This window comes from Heterodontus francisci, chromosome 2 (genome assembly GCF_036365525.1).
Source record: "Heterodontus francisci isolate sHetFra1 chromosome 2, sHetFra1.hap1, whole genome shotgun sequence".
NCBI lineage: Eukaryota > Metazoa > Chordata > Chondrichthyes > Heterodontiformes > Heterodontidae > Heterodontus > Heterodontus francisci.
In genome coordinates this window covers 56,242,627-56,261,393 of record NC_090372.1, presented here as the reverse complement: position 1 = coordinate 56,261,393, position 18,767 = coordinate 56,242,627, and the positions used below count along the sequence as shown (strand labels likewise).

The following is an 18,767-nucleotide window of genomic DNA, read 5'->3' as shown; positions in this document are numbered from 1 at the left end:
CATAAAATAAAAGCAAAATACTGCGGATGCTGGAAATCTGAAACAAAAACAAGAAATGCTGGATTCACTCAGCAGGTCTGGCAGCATCTGTAGAAAGAGAAGCAGAGTTAACGTTTCGGGTCAGTGACCCTTCTTCGGAACTGACAAATATTAGAAAAGTCACAGATTATAAACAAGTGAGGTGGGGGTTGGGCAAGAGATAACAAAGGAGAAGGTGCAGATTGGACCAGGCCACATAGCTGACCAAAAGGTCACAGAGCAAAGGCAAACAATATGTTAATGGTGTTTTGAAAGACAAAGTATTAGTACAGATTAGGTGTGAATATACTGAATATAGAACATCAGCAAGTGCAAACCTGAAGAAAAACAACCTGAAAAAAACAGTGGGTAAGCAAACTGAACAAACTAAGATGAAATGAAATAAATGCAAAAAATGTAAAAAGGAATGCAAAAAAAAGGAAGAAAAAATAACTAAAAATGACTAAAAATGAAAGTAAAGTGGGGGGCTGTCATGCTCTGAAATTATTGAACTCAATGTTCAGTCCGGCAGGCTGTAGTGTGCCTAATCGGTAGATGAGATGCTGTTCCTCGAGCTGTTTATAATCTGTGACTTTTCTAATATTTGTCAGTTCCGAAGAAGGGTCACTGACCCGAAACGTTAACTCTGCTTCTCTTTCTACAGATGCTGCCAGACCTGCTGAGTGAATCCAGCATTTCTTGTTTTTGTATCAGGTACTGCATGATGGTTGGGCCAGCAAGTATTCTCATGGAGTTGGCCACCACTGCTATGGAAAGGATGGGCTCCAAGCTCTGTGCAAAGCCCTATGACAAATTGGAGCCAGACTCCTCCATACTCCTTGACAGTGTTACGACCATATCAGGAGTAATGCACTGTTAATTCAGTCCCATTACTCCACAGGTTACAGCATATCAAGAACGTTTTCTGCCTACCAAAGAATAGCCAAATTAGACACTTTAATCGTCCCCCAGAATAAAGCACATCAAACCAGGTTTGGAACATAGAACATTACAGCGCAGTACAGGCCCTTCAGCCCTCGATGTTGCGCCGACCTGTGAAACCATCTGACCTACACTATTCCATTTTCATCCATATGTCTATCCAATGACCACTTAAATGCCCTTAAAGTTGGCGGGTCTACTACTGTTGCAGGCAGGGCGTTCCACGCCCCTACTACTCTCTGTGTAAAGAAACTACCTCTGACATCTGTCCTATATCTATCACCTCTCAACTTAAAGCTATGTCCCCTCGTGTTTGCCATCACCATCTGAGGAAAAAGGCTCTCACTATCCACCCTGTCCAACCCTCTGATTATCTTATATGTCTCTATTAAGTCACCTCTTCTCCTCCTTCTCGCTAACGAAAACAACCTCAAGTCCCTCAGCCTTTCCTCGTAAGACCTTCCCTCCATACCAGGCAACATCCTAGTAAATCTCCTCCGCACCTTTTCCAAAGCTTCCACATCCTTCCTATAATGCGGTGACCAGAACTGCACGCAATACTCCTGGTGCGGCCGCACCAGAGTTCTGTACAGCTGCAGCATGACCTCGTGGCTCCTAAACTCGATCCCCCTACTAATAAAAGCTAACACACCATATGTCTTCTTAACAGCTCTATTAACCTGGGTGGCAACTTTCAGGGATTTATGCACCTGGACACCAAGATCTCTCTGCTCATCTACACTACCAAGAATCTTCCCATTAGCCCAGTATTCTGCAATCCTGTTACTCCTTCCAAAGTGAATCACCTCACACTTTTCCGCATTAAACTCCATTTGCCATCTCTCAGCCCAGCTCTGCAGCCTATCTATGTCCCTCTGTAACCTACAACATCCTTCGGCACTATCCACAACTCCACCGACCTTCGTGTCATCCGCAAATTTACTAACCCACCCTTCTACACCCTCATCCAGGTCATTTATAAAAATGACAAACAGCAGTGGCCCCAAAACAGATCCTTGCGGTACACCACTAGAAACTATACTCCAGGATGAACATTTACCATCAACCACCACCCTCTGTCTTCTTTCAGCTAGCCAATTTCTGATCCAAAGCACTAATTCACCTTCAATCCCATACTTCTGTATTTTCTGCAATAGCCTACCGTGGGGAACTTTATCAAACGCCTTACTGAAATCCATATAGACCACATCCACGGCTTTACCCTCATCCACCTGTTTGGTCACCTTGTCAAAAAACTCAATAAGGTTTGTGAGGCATGACCTACCCTTCACAAAACCGTGCTGACTATCTCTAATGAACTTATTCTTTTCAAGATGATTATAAATCCTATCTCTTATAACCTTTTCCAACATTTTACCCACAACCGAAGTAAGGCTCACAGGTCTATAATTACCAGGGCTATCTCTACTCCCCTTCTTGAACAAAGGGACAACATTTGCTATCCTCCAGTCTTCCGGCACTATTCCTGTCGACAATGACGACATAAAAATCAAGGACAAAGGCTCTGCAATCTCCTCCCTGGCTTCCCAGAGAATCCTAGAATAAATCCCATCTGGCCCAGGGGACTTATCTATTTTCACACTTTCCAAAATTGCTAACACCTCCTCCTTGTGAACTTCAATCCCATCTAGCCTAGTCTGTATCTCAGTATTCTCCTCGACAACATTTTCTTTCTCTACTGTAAATACTGACGAAAAATATTCATTTAACACTTCCCCTATCTCCTCCGATTCCACACACAACTTCCTACTACTATCCTTGATTGGCCCTGTTCTAACTCTAGTCATTCTTTTATTCCTGATATACCTATAGAAAGCCTTAGGGTTTTCTTTGATCCTATCCGCCAATGACTTCTCGTGTCCTCTCCTTGCTCTTCTTATCTCTCCCTTTAGATCCTTCCTGGCTAGCTTGTAACACTCAAGCGCCCTAACTGACCCTTCACGTCTCATCCTAACATAAGCCTTCTTCTTCCTCTTGACAAGCTCTTCAACTTCTTTAGTAAACCACGGCTCCCTCGCTCGACAACTTCCTCCCTGCCTGACAGGTACATACTTATCAAGGACACGCAGTAGCTGCTCCTTGAATAAGCTCCACATTTCGATTGTGCCCATCCCCTGCAGTTTCCTTCCCCATCCTACGCATCCTAAATCTTGCCTAATCGCATCATAATTTCCTTTCCCCCAGCTATAATTCTTGCCCTGCTGTATATGCCTGTCCCTGCCCATCGCTAAGGTAAACCTAACCGAATTGTGATCACTATCACCAAAGTGCTCACCAACTTCTAAATCTAACACCTGGCCGGGTTCATTACCCAGTACCAAATCCAATGTGGCATCGCCCCTGGTTGGCCTGTCTACATACTGTGTCAGAAAACCCTCCTGCATACACTGGACAAAAACAGACCCATCTAAAGTACTCGAACTATAGTATTTCCAGTCAATATTTGGAAAGTTAAAGTCCCCCATAACCACTACCCTGTTACTCTCGCTCTTGTCAAGAATCATCTTTGCTATCCTTTCCTCTACATCTCTGGAACTATTTGGAGGTCTATAGAAAACTCCCAACAGGGTGACCTCTCCTCTCCTGTTTCTAACCTCGGCCTAGACTACCTCAGTAGACGAGTCCTCAAACGTCCTTTCTGCCGCTGTAATACTTTCCTTGATTAACAGTGCCACACCCCCCCCCTCTTTTACCATCTTCTCTGTTCTTAGTGAAACATCTAAATCCCGGAACCTGCAACATCCATTCCTGTCCCTGCTCTACCCATGTCTCTGAAATGGCCACAACATCGATGTTGTTTAAACAACAACATTAACTATTTATTAGAAAAGAATAATAAGTCATAAACAATATTGAGGTAAATCTAAAGATAAAAAGATTTTAAAAAATTCCTTATTCTTCCTCGGCCTCAAGCATATACACATAAAACCAGTTAACTGTGGAAAAGGATTTTTTAGTTTACAGCTGTTTCTTAGGAATGAAAAGGAAAAAATAAAATGATTGAATTTATCACATTCTGGTAGGATGTTTTCGGTAAGGTGAGGTGAGGTGTACCAGAGTCCAATAGTCAGATGTCACTGGAAGTCTCTCCAAGTGAGATTCATGAACAGTTTGTGATGGGTAGGCATTCAAGGCAATTTTTTTACAGCAGGTGTCACGCAGGTTTTTCAGCAAAGGTGTACCAACAGGTCTGCTTGGTTTTGACGCAGCAGTCTAGCAATAGAAGATTTCTTCAGATTTCAGGATTTCCCAAAACACAGGAAGCAACAGGAACCACTCTTGAAGCAAGGATTCTTCAAAGACTGGAGGCAATAGGAATCTTGCATACAAGGGAATATTCTCTGAAAAGAGAGAAATAACTTCTTTTTTCCCTGGGTCTTCTTTCTCTCTTCAGGCAGATAACAGCCACATTTCAAATGCAGGATTTCTTTTCAAGAGATGCAAGTCTGCCTTTACAGAGAGAGGTCTTTTTCTCCAGTCTCCAGGCAGATCACAGCCAGATTTCAACTGCCTGCTCCTTGTCCAGCTCACTGGTCTTTCACAATCCAAAAGTGAAACTAAACTGCAACAATCAAGTCACATGGCAATCATAGACTAATGGTGAATGGAGCAGTATGTGAGGTTTAGTGCAGTGTTAAAATATATGCAGTGTCTGAATGATGTGATCAGACCCTGATTTTTCAATTTCATTGAGCCATTTGCCTTTCTAGTGCAAGAGGCTTGCTTGCTGGCTGAAACATGCTCGTTAAAATTAGTGTGGCATGAGGCCAGCGAGGATTGGGTGAATAGGTCGCTGTTGATAGGATATGGCGTAGGAAAATGCATTCACTGACCTTGACCACTCATGTGAGGTCATTAAACTGCTTCTGGTACTGAATCCAGGTTCTCAGAGCTAGACCGCTGGCATTGGTCGGATACCTATGGCTATCTGCTCCTTTAGTATCTGCCTGGAGGGCCTCCGAGCCCCCGATAGAAGAGGACCTCTCTCCTCCTGCCCACCTCCTGCACCACAACCTCCAGTGGAGAATCCAATAACTATGAGGCACACTCTCTGGCCTGTTGTGCCATTTTTTGAGCTTCTTCCTAGTCTTCCAGTCTTCTTTAACTAGTTTCTGCCGCTGCTGCAGTCAGAATGCACCTTGCCTTTAAGAAATGTAATCTGGCTTTCAGTGGTGCACGCTAATTTTAAATGGTGCCTCCTACGAACTTGGACCCCTGCTTGAGGTGTGCAGGTACTCAGTAGTGCGTTCAGTGCTGGGCTGCACGCCGCAATCATTATAATTTGCAGGTAGCACAAAGTTTATGTGCTGTCTGCCTCACTTTGAATGGACACTGGGTAATCGCACATCATTGGGACTATCCTATTTAGCCCACTAAGACTCAGAGCACGTAGCCAGATTTAGAAGGTTTCAATGAGCCAGCATGGACACTCCTCACTCCACTGGCTACAAAAATGTATCCCATGAATTTCGGCCATGTCCCTCCAGGATTCTGAAGGTCTGTGGAACTAGGTGAGTCAAGAGATTTTAGTCCAACTCTATCCTTATCCAGGTCTATTTGCTCAGCAATACTAAAGCCACGAGCTGCAAACTAGATCCATAAGTATAAACAGCAACAGTCTGTGAGATGATCACTCACATCCAAGGTCATCCTGAAAAGATCCAGCTGTGAGATTTACAATAGAGTATCAATGGAAAGCCTATAATATCCTTCCTTTAGACAGCAATTATTTCAGGCAGTTTGCATTGTTCATTGTGTCTTGCAATCATAGCAGATGTGTAAAGAAAATACATTGTCTAAAAATACAATTAGCGGTAGTTATGCATAATATTGAAATGAATTCTGTTCCTTTGCTCCAAGTAATCCTGGTGAGGTTGGCACCAGAAGCTGAATGCGGCCGTGCAGTGTTAAAATATAGTCAGTGTCTGAATGATGTGATCAGCCCCTGATTTTTCAGTTTCATTGAGCCCTTTGCCTGTCTAGTGCAAGAGTTTTGCTGGCTGGCTGAAACACGCTCGTTGAAATAAGTGTGGCACGAGGCCAGTAAGGATTGGATGAATAGGTTGCTGCAAGGATTTGGCCCTCACTCCCACCCCTGCTCAACTCACTGTTGGTATTCAATTTGGGAGGTGGGTGGGAAGTTGAAATTGTGCTTAATACAAAGACTTGTAACGAGGTGTTAGATATAAACAACAGTCTATCATGCGTACTGGAGGAACACAAAGGATAAGGACATAAAAGAATAAAGCAGGAAATGCAGATATTGAAGGCACAACATTTCTAATGTTTTTCTAGATGAGTCAGGGACATGATCCTTTGGAAAATATTAAAAATTAGAAAGCATGCATTCTTGTTAATTTTAAGCACTTTTATATTTCATAATTAATAGATTTTTAAAAAGATAGGGAAAGGAAAATGACATTTCGATTTTCAACCGGGCAACAAGACTATCACTTCTCTGGAAGTTACTGCCGCAGTTGCTCTCCTGCATTCAGCATCCACCCAACTCCTCCTTCAACCTGGCAAGTGTTCTTCCATTGCCCCATTCAGGTTGACACAATTCTCACGCCCCCCTCTTCAAAAAGTCAATTTTGTGTCTACCATTCCTGTGACTCAAGTCAGCTGTCTTTCCACTTCCTCCTCCTCCACTCTGTTCAAGCGGGCACATTTTTCCTTTTCAGAGTTCATACTGATTGGATTTTGAGATAGTTGAACCTCTGTCCACCCTGCTTAGGCAAAGAACAAACAAAGAACAAAGATAATTACAGCACAGGAACAGGCCCTTCGGCCCTCCAAGCCTGCGCCGATCCAGATCCTCTCTCTAAACATGTCTACAAGATCCAGAAATAGTTTCTCACCATTCGGTGGGAAAAGGGTTGGGGATATTGAAAGCTGAGTGAAATGAATGTCTCTTACTGCAACTAAAAAATTAAGGCATAATTGTTAAGAACACCATTCCCAGTGTGTGGGGAAATCATTACAGTGAGTTTTAACCCTGCTAAAGAAATATTATTTGCTGGATTTATTCAAAATCTTTGAATTCTCTTTCAGTGCTAATTATGTTACAGTAACAAATGTTCATCAATAGGATATTCGACTACTCAACGCCATTTATAGAGATGATCAAACATCTACTAATTTCTTTAGTTTTTATAAATCTTACTTGGTAAATATATCTGGAAATTGGAACAATATGAACCAGATGTAGCCCAATGCAATCTTGGTTTAACCAGATTAAGTTTAAAAAGTTCAGATCCTCATTGCTTCATTCCAATAGAGTCCAAATGTTGACACTTCAGTACTGCATTCCTTTGTTAAATTCCTTTTTTTCTGCTTGATGCCAACATATACTTAGGAAGCCAAGACCCAACTGTTTGTTATATTCACTGCTTTCATGTTATATTACTATTTTTACAGTTTTTATTCTTTCATGGATGTGGGCATTGCTGGCAAGGCCAGCATTTGTTGCTCAGGACAACTGAGTGTCTGAGGGCATTTCAGAGGGCAATTAAAAGTCAACCTCAGTGCTGTGGGTCTGGAGTCACATGTCAGCCGGACCAGGTAAGGACAGCAGATTTCCTTCCCTAAAGAGCATTAGTGAACCAGATGGGTTTTTACAACAATCGATGATAGTTTCATGGCACCATTACTGAGACTAGCTCTCAATTCCAGATTTTTCTTAATGAATTGAATTTAAATTCCACCAGCTGCCATGGTAGGATTTGAACCCATGTCCCCAGGGCATTACTAGTTCAGTGACATTACCATAATGCCACCATCTCCCCCATGATTATGATCACCTTCAAGCCTCTTTTCAAAAGGAAGCATTTTACGTCCAGGTGGCAGGGCTGTTAAAGCGACAGAGGTTTCATGTTTTCCTCTGCAAACTACTATCGTTACAGTTAGCAGCCACAGTTGCATTTATTACAAATGTCTTCAGCTGGGAATCATGTCAGCAGGCAATTTTTGAAAATATTTTGACAGATTTTTGCTCTTTTTACAGTTTATATCAATGACTTAGATGAGGGGAGCAATGGCATGGTAGCTAAATTTGCAGATGACACAAAGATAAGTAGAGAAGTATGTTGTGAAGAGGACATAAGGAGGTTGCAGACCAATATAGATAGGCTGAGTGAGTGGGCAAAAATCTGGCAGATGGACTATAATGTGGGAAAATGTGAAGTTGTTCACTTTGGCAGGAAGAATAAAAAAGCAGAGTATTACTTAAACGGAGAACTGACTGCAGAATTCCGAGGTGCAGAGGGATCTAGGTGTTCTAGTGCATGAGTCACAAAAATTTAGTATGCAGGTACAGCAAGTAATAAAGAAGGCTAATGGAATGCTGTCCTTTATTACAAGAGGAATTGAATACAAAAGTAGGGAGGTTATGCTTCAGTTATACAGGGCATTGGTGAGACCACATCTGGAGTACTGTGTATAGTACTGGCCTCCTTATTTAAGGAAGGATGTAAGTGCTTTGGAAGCAGTTCAGAGAAGGTTTATTAGACTAATACCTGGAATGGGCTGGCTGTCTTATGAGGAAAGTTTGGGCAGCCTAGGCTTGTATCCGCTGGAGTTTGGAAGAGTAAGAGGTGACTTGATTGCAACATATAAGATTCTGACAGGCTGGATGTGGAAAGGATATTTATTTCTTCTTGTGGAAGAATATAGAACTTGGGGTCACTGTTTAAAAATAAGAGGTCGCCCATTTTAAGGCAGAGCTGAGGAGAAATATTTTTCTCTCAGAGAGTTGTGAGTCTTTGGAACTCTTCCTTGAAAGGCAGTGGAAGCAGAGTCACTTCTCAGTAAAATTGGCCTTTCCCCAGTTGAGAACTTTTACTCCTAACTGTGCTAAATCTAACTGAATTATGATCACGACCACAAAAGTGCTCTCCCACTGATACTCCATCGACCTGCCCAGCTTCATTTCTTAAAACTAAATCCAGAATTGTCCAACCTCCCCCTTCTTGTTGGGCTTACCACATACTGGCGAAAAAAGTTCTCCTGAATGCAATTTAGGAATTCTGTGCCCTTTGTACCATTTACACTCACTGTATCCCAGTTATTATTAATGTAATTGAACCCCCACACCCCCATTACTGCCTTAAATAAAAACAAGAAATGCTGGAACCACTCAGCAGGTCTGGCAGCATCTGTGAAAAGAGAAGCAGAGTTAACGTTTCGGGTCAGTGACCCTTCTTCGGAACTGACAAATATTAGAAAAGTCACAGGTTATAAGTAAGTGAGGTGGGGGTGGGGCAAGAGATAACAAAGGAGGTCTAGATTGGACCAGGCCACATAGCTGACCAAAAGGTCACGGAGCAAAGGCAAACAATATGTTAATGGTGTGTTGAAAGACAAAGCATTAGCACAGATTAGGTGTTAATATACTGAATATTGAACAGCAACAAGTGCAAACCTGAAAAAAACAGTGGGTAAGCAAACTGAACAGACTAAGATGAAATGAAATAAATGCAAAAAAAAAATTGTAAAAAATGTAAAAATGAATGTTAAAAAAAAGGAAGAAAAAATGACTAAAAATGAAAGTAAAATGGGGGGCTGTCATGCTCTGAAATTATTGAACTCAATGTTCAGTCCGGCAGGCTGTAGTGTGCCTAATCGGTAAATGAGATGCTGTTCCTCGAGCTTGCGTTGATGTTCACTGCAACACTGCAGCAATCCCAGGACAGAGATGTGAGCATGAGAGCAGGGGGGAGTGTTGAAATGGCAAGCAACCGGAAGCTCAGGGTCCTGCTTGCGGACTGAGCGGAGATGTTCCGCAAAGCGGTCACCCAGTCTGCGCTTGGTCTCCCCAATGTAGAGGAGACCACACTGTGAGCAGCGAATACAGTATACTACATTGAAAGAAGTACAAGTAAATCGCTGCTTCACCTGAAAGGAGTGTTTGGGGCCTGGGATAGTGAGGAGAGAGGTGGTAAATGGGCAGGTATTACACCTCCTGCGATTGCAGGGGAAGGTGCCATGGGACGGGGACGAGGTGGTGGGGGTAATGGAGGAGTGGACCAGGGTGTCGCGGAGGGAATGATCCCTTCGGAATGCTGACAGGGGAAGGGAGGGGAAGATGCAACTGGTAGTGGTATCACGCTGGAGGTGGCGGAAATGGCGGCGGATGATCCTTTAGATATGGAGGCTGATGGGGTGAAAAGTGAGGACAAGGGGAACCCTGTCACGGTTCTGGGAGGGAGGGGAAGGGGTGAGGGTAGAGGTGCGGGGAATGGGCAGGACACGGTTGAGGGCCCTGTCAACCACAGTGGGGGGAAATCCTCGGTTGAGGAAAAAGGTCATATCAGAAGCACCGTCATGGAAGGTAGCATCATCAGAGCAGATGCGTCGGAGACGGAGAAACTGGGAGAATGGAATAGAGTCCTTACAGGAGGTAGGGTGTGAAGAAGTGGAGTCGAGGTAGCTGTGAGAGTCGGTGGGCTTATAATGGATATTAGTAGACATCCTATCCCCAGAGATGGAGACAGAGAAGTCGAAGAAGGGAAGGGAAGTGTCAGAGATGGACCATGTAAAGGTGAGAGAAGGGGGGAAATTGGAAGCAAAGTTGATAAAGTTTTCCAGTTCGGGGCGGGAGCAGGCAACGGCACCGATACAGTCATCAATGTACCGGAAAAAGAGTTGGGGGAGGGGGCCTGAGTAGGACTGGAACAAAGAATGCTCGACATATCCCACAAAAAGACAGGCATAACTAGGACCCATGCGGGTACCCATAGCGACACCTTTTACCTGAAGGAAGTGCGTGGAGTTGAAGGAGAAGTTGTTCAATGTGAGAACAAGTTCAGCCAGGCGGAGGAGGGTGGTGGTGGATGGGGACTGGTTGGGCCTCTGTTCCAGGAAGAAGCGGAGAGCCCTCAAACCATCCTGGTGGGGGATGGAGGTGTAGAGCGATTGGACGTCCATCGTGAAGAGGAGGCGATTGGGACCAGGAAACTGGAAATTGTCAAAATGACGTAGGGCGTCAGAAAAGTCACGGATTTAGGTGGAAAGAGACTGGACCAGCGGAGAAAAGATAGAGTCTAGATAGGAAGTTCAGTGGGGCAGGAGCAGGCTGACACAATGGGTCTGCCGGGACAGTCCCGTTTGTGGATTTTGGGAAGGAGGTAGAAGCGGGCTGTCCGGGGTTGTGGGACTATGAGGTTGGAAGCTGTAGAGGGAAGATCTCCAGAGGAGATGAGATCAGTGACAGTCCTTTGGACGGTGGCTTGATGTTCGGTGGTGGGGACATGGTCCAGAGGGAGGTAGGAAGAAGTGTCCGTGAGTTGACGTTGAGCTTCTGCAAGGTAGAGGTCGGTACGCCATACGACAACAGCATCACCCTTGTCTGCAGGTTTGATGACCATGTCGGGGTTTGACCTGAGAGAACGGAGTGCCTCAAGTTCAGAGGGGGACAGGTTAGAGTGAGTGAGGGGGGCAGAGAAATTGAGATGACCAATGTCTCGCCGACAGTTTTCAATGAAGAGATCAAGAGCGGGTAAGAGGCCAGGGGGAGGGGTCCAGGTAGAGGGAGAATGCTGGAGGCGGGTGAATGGGTCTGCTGGTCGGGGGGAGGACTCCTGGTCAAAGAAGTGAGCCCGGAGGTGGAGGCGACGGAAGAAGAGCTCAATGTCATGCCGAGCGCGAAATTCATTGAGGTGGGGGCGTAAGGGGATAAAACTGAGACCTTTGCTGAGTACAGAACGCTCAGCCTCAGAGAGGGGGAGGTCAGAGGGTATAGTGAATACACGGCAAGGGGTCAGATCAGAAGGGGTGGGGTCAGAGGGAAGTGAAGCAGAAGGAGGATCTGGAGGGGCATTAGTCCCTATCAGCTTCAGTAAGTTCGCAGATGACACGAAAATTGGTGGTGTCGTAAGTAGTGAGGAGGAAAGCCTTAGATTACAGGACAATATCTGTGGGCTGGGAGGATGAGCAGAGCAGTGGCAAATGGAATTTAATCCTGAGAAGTGTGAAGTGATGCATTTTGGGAGGACTAACAAGGCAAGGGAATATACAATGGATGGTAGGACCCTAGGAAGTACAGAGGGTCAGAGAGACCTTGGTATACTTGTCCATAGATCACTGAAGGCAGCAGCATAGGTAGATAAGGTGGTTAGGAAGGCATATGGGATACTTGCCTTTATTAGCCGAGTCATAGAATATAAGAGGTTATGATGGAGCTGTATAAAACGCTAGTTAGGCCGCAGTTGGAGAACTGTGTACAGTTCTGGCCACCACACATCTGATTGCACTGGAGAGGGTGCAGAGGAGATTCACCAGGAAAACTCTGCTTCTCTCTGCAAAGATGCTGCCAGACCTGCTGAGTATTTCCAGCATTTCTTGTTTTTATTTCACCAGGATGTTGCCTGGGCTGGAGCATTTCAGCTATGAAGAGAGACTGAAAAGGCTAGGGTTGTTTTCCCTAGAGCAGAGAAGGCTGAGGGGGGACATGATTGAGTTATACAAAATTATGAGGGGCACTGATAGGTTTGATAGGAAGAAACATTTTCCCTTAGCAGAGGGGTCAATAACCAGGGGGCATAGATTTAAGGTAAGGGGCAGGAGGGCAGGAAGTTTAGAGGGGATTTAAGGAAATAAAATTTTACCCAGAGGGTGGTTGGAATCTGGAACGTACTGCCTGAAGAGGTGGTATAAGCACTTGAAACACCGTTGCATGCAAGGCTACGGAGCAAGTGCTGGAAAATGGGATTAGAATAGTTAGGTGCTTGACGGCTGGCACAGAGACGATGTGCCGAAGGGCCTGTTTCTGTGCTGTATAACTCTATGACATGGTATCACGCAACAAACTCACAACAAATCTTAGAGCAAGTGGAGTTCGGGGATAAGTAGTAGAATGGCGACAGAAACAGAAATCAGGGAATAGGCTGATGGAAGGTGAACAGTGATGTTCCCCAAGCAATGGCACTGGAACCACTGTTATTCACCAATTATATGAATGTTAGGGGCTGCAGAAGACGATTGACAATTAGGACAACAGTTATTACAAAGGAAGAATGCAACAAAATAGCTGAAGACGTTAATGAACTTGCAGAATGGACAGTTAAATGGCAAATTAAGTTCCGCAGAGCTAAGAGTGAGGGGCTGCACTTTGGTCAGAGAATAAGAAAAATGGCTTAGAGAGGGGTATGGACGGCAGCTTAATATTCCTGGTTAGAAGGTTTTTAGCTGAGATGGGGGGATAAAAATGGAGGTGGGTGGCAATATTGATTAAAGAAACAAATGCAGCCGTGAGAAGAGATGATATGTTAGGGAGATCATCAAATGAGGCTGTACGGGTTGAACCTGCGTCGAATGAGACGAAAGATGAAATGAAACTGCAGAGTAGAACAGCTTTGAGATAAGGTGAGGCGGTGCTGCTGGAGAGAGAGGTCCAGTGTGTGCATGTGGCGGCGCATAGCACTGAGTGTGGATCTCAGGATGCGGCGAGAGTCGCAGTCCGAGGAACGTTGTATTTCTCGGAGATACCTGTGATCCTGGGTGGTTTCAAAGCATGATGGGTGAAACTGCAGTTGGAATCCACGTGGAATAAGTCGGAGCCGGAGACAGTCACTGAGGAAGGAGATGTGGCTGTGAAAACGAGTTTTGGTAGATACCTTATCAAACACCAGGAGGGAAATAGAAAGCAATGAAGGTGAACAAGGTAAAAGAGACAAACGAAAATCCCGTCGGAGAGAAGAGCAGAACTTCTTCAAGGTAGGCATTCCTGGAAGAGAAGTGGCAGTGAATTAAACACTAAAATAAAAGCAAAATACTGCGGATGCTGTTTAGCAGAGTTAACGTTTTGGGTCAGTGACCCTTCTTCGGAACTGACAAATATTAGAAAAGTCACAGGTTATAAGCAAGTGAGGTGGGGGTGGGGCAAGAGATAACAAAGGAGGTCTCGATTGGACCAGGCCACATAGCTGACCAAAAGGTCACGGAGCAAGGTGATTGGTTGGTGAGTAGCAGCTGTTAGAATATCTTAAAAAAATAAGGGGAAAGTTGTTTTTTTTGGTGGAACAAAAAATCTCTGGTGATAAGGTGTGTACTACTTAAGTGTTTTTTTTTAAGGACTTTGGATTGAAGTGGGTAGAACAAGTGCCCTAGTATAATTAGTATTTTTTAATTAAGGGGGTAACTAATTAACTGAAGGGTAAGTCATGGCAGGAGAGCTCAGCCCCGTGATATGCTCCTGCTGTGCTATGTGGGAAATCAGGGACGCTTCCAGTGTCCCTGACGACCATGTGTGCAGGAAGTCTATCCAGCTGCAGCTACTGGCTACCCACATTACGGAGCTGGAGCTGCGGGTGGACTCACTGTGGAGCATCCGCGATGCTGAGGAAGTGGTGGATAGCATGTTTAGTGAGGTGGTCACACTGCAGGTAATGGCTGCACAGGCAGAAAAGAGATGGGTGACCACCAGACGGAGTAGTAGGCGTAGGCATGTAGTACAGGAGTCCCCTGTGGCCATCCCCCTCTCAAACAGATATACCGCTTTGGATACTATTGGGGGGGGATGACCTCCCAGGGGAAAGCAGCAACAGCCAAGTTTGTGGCACCACGGAGGGCTCTGCTGCACAGCAGGGGAGGAAAAGTGTTGGAAGAGCTATAGTGATCGGGGATTCTATCGTAAGGGGTTCAGATAGGCGTTTCTGTGGCCACAAAAGAAACTCCAGGATGGTATGTTGCCTCCCTGGTGCTATTGTCAAGGATGTCTTGGAGCGGCTGCAGGACATTCTGAAAGGTGAGGTTGAGCAGCCAGAGGTCGTGTTAGGCAGAAGGTGAAAAAGCAAGACCTCTAGGGTTGTAATCTCAGGATTACTCCCTGTGCCACGTGCTAGTGAGGGTAGTAATAGGAGGATTAGGCAAATGAATGCGTGGCTGAAGAGCTGGTGTAGGCGGGAGGGCTTCAGCTACTTGGATCATTGGGATCTCTTCTGGTGCAGAGGTGACCTGTACAAGAAGGACGGGTTGCATCTAAACTGGAGGGGGACCAATATCCTTGCGGGGAGGTTTGCCAGTACTACTCGGGAGGGTTTAAACTAGTCTTGCATGGGGTGGGACCCAAAGTAGTAGTCTCTCAGATGAGATAGTTGAGGCAAATGTAGAGGTTAAAGCAAGCAAGTCCAGTAGGCAGGCCGGGCAGGGGCAGGACAGGGAGCGTGGAAGGTCTGGTAGGCTAAACTGCATTTACTTTAATGCAAGAAGCCTTACAGGTAAGGCAGATGAACTCGGAGCACGGATCGGTACATGGGATTGTGATATTGTAACTATTACAGAAACGTGGTTGAGGGATGGGCAGGACTGGCAGCTCAGTGTTCCGGGGTACCGATGCTTCCGGCGTGACAGAGGTGGAGGTAAGAGAGGAGGGGGAGTTGCACTATTGATTAAGGAGGTGATCACGACAGTACTTAGAGAGGATATCCCGAGGGGAATGTCCAGCAAGGCCATATGGGTAGAACTTAGAAATAAGAAAGGGGTGATCACTTTGATGGGATTATACTATAGGCCCCCCAGTAGTCAGAGGGAAGTGGAGGAGCATATATGGAGGGAAATCACAGACAGGTGTAGGAATTATAGAGTTGTAATAGGAGGTGATTTTAAGTTCCCTAATATTGACTGGGACTGCCTTAATGCGAAGGGATCAGATAGGGAAGAATTTGTTAAGTGTGTCCAGGATAGTTTTCTGAAGCAGTATGTGGATGGCCCTACGAGAGAAAGGGCTACAGTCGACCTCCTCTTAGGAAATGAGGATGGGCAGGTGGTTGATGTTTCAGTGGGGGAGTACTTTGGGACCAGTGACCATAACTCTATTAGCTTCAAGATAGTAATGGAAAAGGATAGGACTGGTCCTCAGGTTGAAGTCCTAAATTGGGGGAAGGCTAATTTCGATGGCATCAGACAGGAACTCTCAAAGGTTGAATGGGAGAGGCTGTTTACAGGTAAAGGGACGTCCGGCAGGTGGGAGGCTTTTAAAAGTGAGATAGGAAGAGTTCAGGGCTGGCATGTTCCTGTTAGTTGGAAGGGCAAGGCTGGCAAGTTTAGGGAACCTTGGTTGACAAGAGATATTGAGGGTCTGGTCAGGACAAAGAAGGAGGCATATGTCAGGTATTGGCAGCTGGGATCAAGCGAGTCCCTCGAGGAGTATAAGGGATGTAGGACTACACTTAAGAAGGAAATTAGGAGGGCGACAAGGGGCCATGAGATTTCCCTGGCAGATAAGATAAAGGAGAATCCGAAAAGATTCTATAAGTATATTAAGAGTAAAAGGGTAGCTAGGGAGAGAGTAAGGATCTATGTGGCAATCTATGTGTGGAGCCACGGGAAATGGGCAAGGTCTTAAATGAATATTTCTCGTCCATATTTATCGTGGAGAAGGTAATGGAAGCTAGTGAGTTCAAGGGAGGGAACACCGATATCCTGGAGCATATCAACATTACAAAGGTGGGGGTGTTTGAGGTTTTGAAGCATATTAAGGTGAATAAATCCCCAGGGCCTTATCAAGTGTATCCTAGGATGCTATGGGAAGCAAGGGAGGAGATTGCTGGGGCCCTGGCAGAGATTTTTGTATCATCGTTAGCCACGGGTGAGGTCCCAGAAGACTGGAGGATAGCTAATGTTGTGCCTTTATTTAAGAAGGGCAGCAGGGATAAGCAAGGGAACTACAGGCCGGTGAGCCTTACATCAGTGGTGGGAAAGTTATTGGAAGGGATTCTGAGAGACAGGATTTATATGCATTTGGAAAGGCATGGTCTGATTAGGGATAGTCAGCATGGCTTTGTGCGTGGGACATCATGTCTCACGAATTTGATTGAGTTTTTCGAGGAGGTGACCAAGAGGATTGACGAGGGCAGGGCGATGGATGTTGTCTACATGGACATTAGCAAGGCCTTTGACAAGGTCCCGCATGGTAGGCTGGTCCAGAAGGTTCGAACACGATGGATCCAGGGTGAGCGTGTAAATTGGATACAAAATTGGCTTGGTATTAGGAGGCAGAGGGTGGTAGTGGAGGGTTGTTTTTCAGATTGGACGCCGGTGGTAGATCGCAGGTATTGGTGCTGGGCCCTCTGTTATTTGTCATATATATTAATGACTTGGATGTGAATGTAAGGGGAATGATTAGTAAGTTTGCAGTTGACACCAAAATTGGTGGTATAGTGGACAGTGAAGAAGGTTGTCTAAGGTTACAACAGAATATAGATCAACTGGGAAAGTGGGCAAGGGAGTGGCAAATGGAATTTAACGCAGACAAGTGTGAAGTGATGCATTTTGGGAAGTTAAACCAGGGCAGGACATATACAGTGAATGGCAGGGCCCTGGGGAGTGTTGTTGAGTAGTGAGAGCTTGGGGTGCAAGTACATAGTTCCCTGAAAGTGGCAACACAGGTAGACAGGGTGGTGAAGAAGGCATATGGCATACATGCTTTCATCAGCCGCGGCATTGAGTACAAGAGTTGGGACGTCATGTTACAGTTGTACATAATGTTGGTTAGGCCGCATTTGGAGTACTGTGCGCAGTTATGGTTGCTGCACTACAGGAAAGATGTGATTAAGCTAGAGAGGGTGCAGAAGAGATTCACAAGGATGTTGCCTGGTTTGGAGGGCTTGAGTTTTAAAGAGAGATTGGATAGGCTGGGTCTGTTTTCCCTGGAGCGAAGGAGGCTGAGAGGGGACATGATAGAGGTATATAAAATTATGAGAGGCATAGATAGGGTAGATAGCCAGAGTCTGTTTCCCATGGTAGGGGTGACTAAAACTAGTGGGCATAGATTTAATGTGAGAGGGAGGAGGTTTAAAGGGGATCAAAGGGGTAAATTGTTCACACAAAGAATAGTGGGTATCTGGAATGAGCTGCCTGAGGAGGTGGTGGAGGCAGGAACAGTCGTGACATTTAAGAGGCATCTGGACAGGTACTTGAATGAGCAAGGCAAAGAGGGATATGGAATTAATGCAGGCAGGTGGGATTAGTATAGATAGGCATTATGGTCGGCATGGGCAGGGTGGGCCGAAGGGCCTGTTTCTATGCTGTACAACTCTATGGCTCTATGTACACTACAAACAGCAAGTTCCCCAGCACCAATCCCTGTGGTACACCACTGGTTACAGGCTACCACTCGCATAAATAACCCTCGACCATTACCCTCTGCCTCCTGCCACTAAGCCAATTTTGGATCCAATTTGCCAAATTGCCTTGGATCCCATGGGCTCTTACCTTCATGACCAATTTCCCATGCGGGACTTTATCGAAAGCCTTACTGAAATCCATGTCGACTACATCAACTGCTTTACCCTCATCCACACATCTAGTCACTGCCTCGTAAAATTCAATCAAGTTAGTTAGACATGATCTCCCCCTGACAAAGCCATGCGGACTATCCCTGATTAATCCCTGCCTCTCCAAGTGGAGATTCATTCTGTCCTTCAGAATTTTTTCCAATAGTTTCCCAACCACTGATGTTAGACTCACCGGCCTGTGAAACAAACCTGGTTTATCCCTGCGACCCTTCTTGAATAATGGTACCACATTCGCCGTCCCTCCTCTGGTACCTCTCCTGTAGCCAGAGAGGATTTGAAAATTTGTGTCAGAGCCTGCTATATCCTCCCTTGCTTCACATAACAGCGTGGGATACATCTCATCTGGGCCTAGGGATTTATCCACTTTTAAGCCTGCTAAAACAGCTAATACTTCCTCCCTTTCATTGCTAATTTGTTCAAGTATATCACAATCCCCCTCCCTGATCTCTACGCCTACATCATCCTTCTCCATAGTGAACACAGATGAAAAGTAAT

At 45.3% G+C, this 18,767-nt stretch overlaps 1 protein-coding gene across 5 annotated transcripts in view; it reads left to right on the top strand.

Moving 5' to 3' along the window:
- fbxl7 (F-box and leucine-rich repeat protein 7) overlaps nucleotides 1-18,767 on the top strand; it is a 530,556-nt gene that overhangs the window by 226,054 nt on the left and 285,735 nt on the right. The window contains exon 1 of one of the 5 annotated variants that reach the window (XM_068050417.1): nucleotides 7,501-7,542. The exons of the other annotated variants lie outside the window; for them this stretch is intronic. Coding sequence (XP_067906518.1) covers nucleotides 7,527-7,542 — 16 coding nt within the window. The 5' untranslated portion in view covers nucleotides 7,501-7,526. Of the gene's footprint in view, nucleotides 1-7,500; nucleotides 7,543-18,767 lie in introns of those variants that run through there. 5 annotated transcript variants of the gene reach the window in all.